The sequence below is a fragment of the Xenopus laevis genome, chromosome 4S, assembly GCF_017654675.1.
Source record: "Xenopus laevis strain J_2021 chromosome 4S, Xenopus_laevis_v10.1, whole genome shotgun sequence".
Classification (NCBI taxonomy): Eukaryota; Metazoa; Chordata; class Amphibia; order Anura; family Pipidae; genus Xenopus; species Xenopus laevis.
In genome coordinates, this window is record NC_054378.1 from 8,175,598 (window position 1) to 8,179,930 (window position 4,333).

Sequence of the window (4,333 nt, forward strand, 5' to 3'; positions counted from 1 at the left end):
GATATGGGATGACTTTGACGTAGTTGGCCAGCTTAAATATATTGCAATATATGGACAAACAATCCCTGTTTTGTTTAAAGGGTAAGGCATTTTTCAGTAGCAGTAGCACAAAATGTCTCTGTCTTAAATATATTGATAATGGGTTGAGTGCAGAGGACTCTTGTATTTGACTATATTTGGCCAATACCACCTCTGATGGTCCGATCTTTGGCCAGGGACAACTTTAACTCATAAAACAACTACAGGTATAGGAAAAAGTTGTTGTAGCGTAACTCATATTTTCAAGAATACATAGGAAAGCAAATACATTTGCGTTCAGATGTAGGGAACCTACCATGGTGCTTCCTCTGATAGAATCAAACACTTTTAATGAACTTTAATGAAACCATCACACCAGTGGACACATTATGAAAAAATTTAGAAATCTTGTTTGGCTTTCTGAGCAATTACCTCTGGACAAATGCAGCATTCAGATGTGGCTTTTTCTAGCATAGCTCTGTAAGAAATAGTGAGCATTCATTATTTTCAGGATCCATAATTGTTCCGGATTATGTTCCTTTAATAATACTATGCTCACCGTGCCAAGAAAAATACAAATATTCTCCAGTCTTCTTTCTATTTCAGCCATGCGTAACACACTGATCAGAGCAGTTGCAAAATATAGAGCTTGGTGGAACATGGGGCACAGTTATACAAAGTTATCTTGGGGTACATATCTGAGCTCACACATACTATGAATATGTACAGAACTGAGAGTGAGAAAATGGGAAATAACAGGTGTTGATGAAGACAAATTGATGACAGCTGAAAACAGGGCAAGATGGACAGGGATGCTTTTGAGTTTGGTGTATTAAGTGCTCGAGGTAAGGGTACGAAATTCAAAGTGGAAATTTAATTCTTTTTCCACCCTTGGTAAAGTGCTAAAGATGAGAACCTTGTGCAGAAATGGCACTGCAAAGAGTAAGACAAGCTGGTTCCAATAACACAATACATCAGTAATGCCCAACCTGCAGCCCTTGTTTTTAAAGTGCAACTCCCAGCTGAAAGTCAGGTTGTTGAGTTGATTTTAGTTAAAAGATATTATATATTAAAGGACGGTAGGTCCTTCTAAATATGGCTTGTGTTTAGCTAGCTAGTTGCTGATTATGCGTTCACACAGCAGTAGCCGCATGGACTATCATATAATCTCCTGGTTTTATTTTTCTTAGTCTCTGGTTGTATAATGTATGTATAACTTCATTGATTCATAGTTTGGGGGATAATCTGTTCCTGCTTTGGTGCCGTCCTTTGGAAAAGACCAGGTGATACTAACCAGTAACATAAACACTGCTCTTTATCCGAGCTCATAACTGGAATTACACTCTGAAATTCCATCTCAGAGTCAGGCATTAGGAATCACTCGAGTTTATTTATACTTTCTGCACGTGCTTCCTTATTAACTCTTTCCCTATGAGCATAAAGGCTGAATTTACAGGCTTCAATAATACCCAAAAGGTCAGCAAAGTCATGATGTAACAGTAGACGTTGGGGGTAGGGGGGTCTATATCCTAGAGGGTTAGATGAGTGACGTCACAAGAGACAGAGTGCTTCATGTAGGTTTTAATAACTTGTATCTGCTTGAAAGCAAATGTTTCCATAACTGCCTCTTGGCTTCTCTAGTGACGAAGCTCTACTGTAATTTGAGAACGGATACCTCTTCTAAGACATATCATCAGCCAAAAAACGAAAAAGGCTGTGCATTAGCAGTCCAGATGTTGAAAAGAGTGTAGTAGCATGCAGCCCTGAAAGGAGACCAAGCTCTCCCACCGCAGACTTGCTGCATCCCTCCTCCTGCTTTCTAAACTAGGAACAAGAAGCTGTTATATTTACATAAGATAATTTTTCTGTCTCTCACACGGGCTGGAGCAAAAGACTATTCTGTGCAGAACGGATAAAGGCTACTTCCACTTCAACCAGTGCACAAGAATCTGAATACCCAAGAAGGATTTTTTTTTTTTAAATTTATGATCAAACTGTCATCACTCTGAAAAATATAGACTGAGGGATCCGAAAGGAATTGTGCGCTTGTTCTTGTTCAATATCTGGGAATTATCATAGCAGACGCCACCCTCCCAGCACCCTTGGTGTCACTACACATCATTGCTCTCTAAAATGAAAGGACTTCATTTTCTGTGGATTGGTGTTTTGTGCAACCTGTGTCATGGATATTACACTGGACCTCTCCATCCAGAAATGTCCAATGGAACCCTGCACCATTATTTTGTTCCTGATGGGGATTATGAAGAGAATGATGATCCTGAGAAATGCCAAATGCTGTTCAAAGTAAGAGACGATCGCCCTTGCATTTATGAAGATTCCCTCTCCTTGAAGGATGAATTCATCATTACTAAAAGGCAGATCGAGGATGCCGAAAGGGTCCTCCAAAGCATCGGGAAAAGTATATCCTACGACCTTGATGGAGAAGAGAGCTATGGCAAGTACCTGGGGAGGGAATCGTCCCAGATTAGCGAATCTTTCTCCAGTTCAGACAAGTCCCTGACAGAACTGGAAGTCAAATTCAAGCAGAGTCAGGAGAATGAGAAGAACGAAGCCAAGAGTATCAATGATGACTTTGTGGACATGATGATCCACACAAGGGGTGTACTCAAGGAAACCTTGGATATTTCCATGGGACTAAGAGACAAGCATGATCTGCTTTCTTTGACCATTAGAAGTCACGGGGCTAGACTTAGCAGGCTGAAAAACATGTACCTAAAGGTTTGAAACCTATCTGTTGTTAGTGACGCCTGTCTAATTTATGCAGTTGTTCATTATAGATGGCCAGGTACATCTGCAACTCCCCTTTAACATGACTGTACACTTAAACCATCTATACAAATGTCATTCATAAGGTAATTTCTCCTAAACAACTTAAAATGTTGCCCGTCTCCTTAAAATTAACTTTCAATGATGTACATATTCTAAGAATTTGGGCTGTTGATCGTTATTTTTACTCATCATTTATATTTTTTCTTCTGCAGCCCTCTGGTTTTGAATTGAAATTGCTAGCCGGTTGCTATGCTCACTAATGTTGGCAAGATGTACAAGAAAGGTCTTGAGTGGAAAGATAAGCTATAAAATTCTATCAACAATAAAACTCACACCTCATGACCAGTCATGGTCAGATTAATGCCATGGATTATTATTTTAAAAACTAAGGATAGGAAGGGACAAAGACCAGTTGCAAAGCTGCTTAGAATTGGTCAGCTAAGATGATACCAAAACTTTTTCCTGGAAAAATATTTTTTAAAAAAGAATTAAAATAACGCAGTATTTTCAGCAGCAGCAGCAATATAAATTCTAAAATGTATAAATTCTAAAAAAAAAAATAATAATAATACAAACGCTTTGTCACTAATTTGTCAAGAGCAAAGTAGTTAACGTATCACGTGCCAGACTGTGCACGATGAGACAATATTTTTGGGACTTTTATAGCCCCCCAAAGAATTTGTTGCTTTACATAAGGGGAGTAAAACGTTTTGTAAATAAGGCAATTTTTTTTTTAATATTATTTAAATAATTTCTATGTCAACATTTTGGTTGATACCTACAGAAGTGTAATTGCTTTCACAGTCTGGTAATGAGAGGCAAGCTCTGTAGGTACTCGGTCAAGAAGAACCTCTTTTTTACCATTATCATCTATAAAGGTTCTATGCCAATATGTTTATTTATTGTATATTGTGTCTGTGTCAGTCTATGTGCATTGTTACATTGCATCATTGTGCCATGTCAAAGTGTTCATGCTGTCGCTCAACCTCTGTTTATATAAAGTAAAACCCTTTTACAATTTCTAGTATATTTATATTCTCATTTTAAGCATAGTTTACATTATTGATCTATTAATCATATCCGGTAATGCATATTGGGCAAACTTTTTTCAGATTTTTTTCAGCCCCACTATATCAGGGACTGCATTATGATAAGATGATGACGTCACAATTGGCAGGCAATGGAGCCCCTGGGCAATCAGGGAGCCATAACATTTTTTTGGAGGGTGACATATAGGTCTCCATGCACATCCAGCCTACTATACTTTTTAAAAAGCAACAAATGAAATAATCACTCCCCCCCCCCACTCCAGTGAAACAGTGCCCTCTGGTGGGGATTGTCATGGAAATGGTAGAATGATTGCCTATTTTGCCAAGCAATCGTTAATTCTCAGATATGGGAACAGTCTTGGGCTACTTAGCTAGAAAATTTAAATGAAAAATATTTAAATAGTGTTAAAAATTTGAAGTGTAAGTGCAAATACTAACGGCATTACTGGCGGTACATACTTGTATTCAGTGGGGCT

The 4,333-nt window shown here is 38.2% G+C and overlaps 1 protein-coding gene across 1 annotated transcript; it reads left to right on the forward strand.

The window, feature by feature from the left end:
• The first annotated feature begins 1,546 nt into the window (after positions 1-1,546).
• On the forward strand, positions 1,547-3,826 carry fibin.S (fin bud initiation factor homolog S homeolog). Its single transcript, XM_018260138.2, has one exon. The coding sequence runs from the start codon at positions 2,152-2,154 to the stop codon at positions 2,761-2,763; it is 612 nt and encodes a 203-aa protein (XP_018115627.1). The 5' UTR covers positions 1,547-2,151; the 3' UTR covers positions 2,764-3,826.
• The last annotated feature ends 507 nt before the right edge of the window (positions 3,827-4,333 follow it).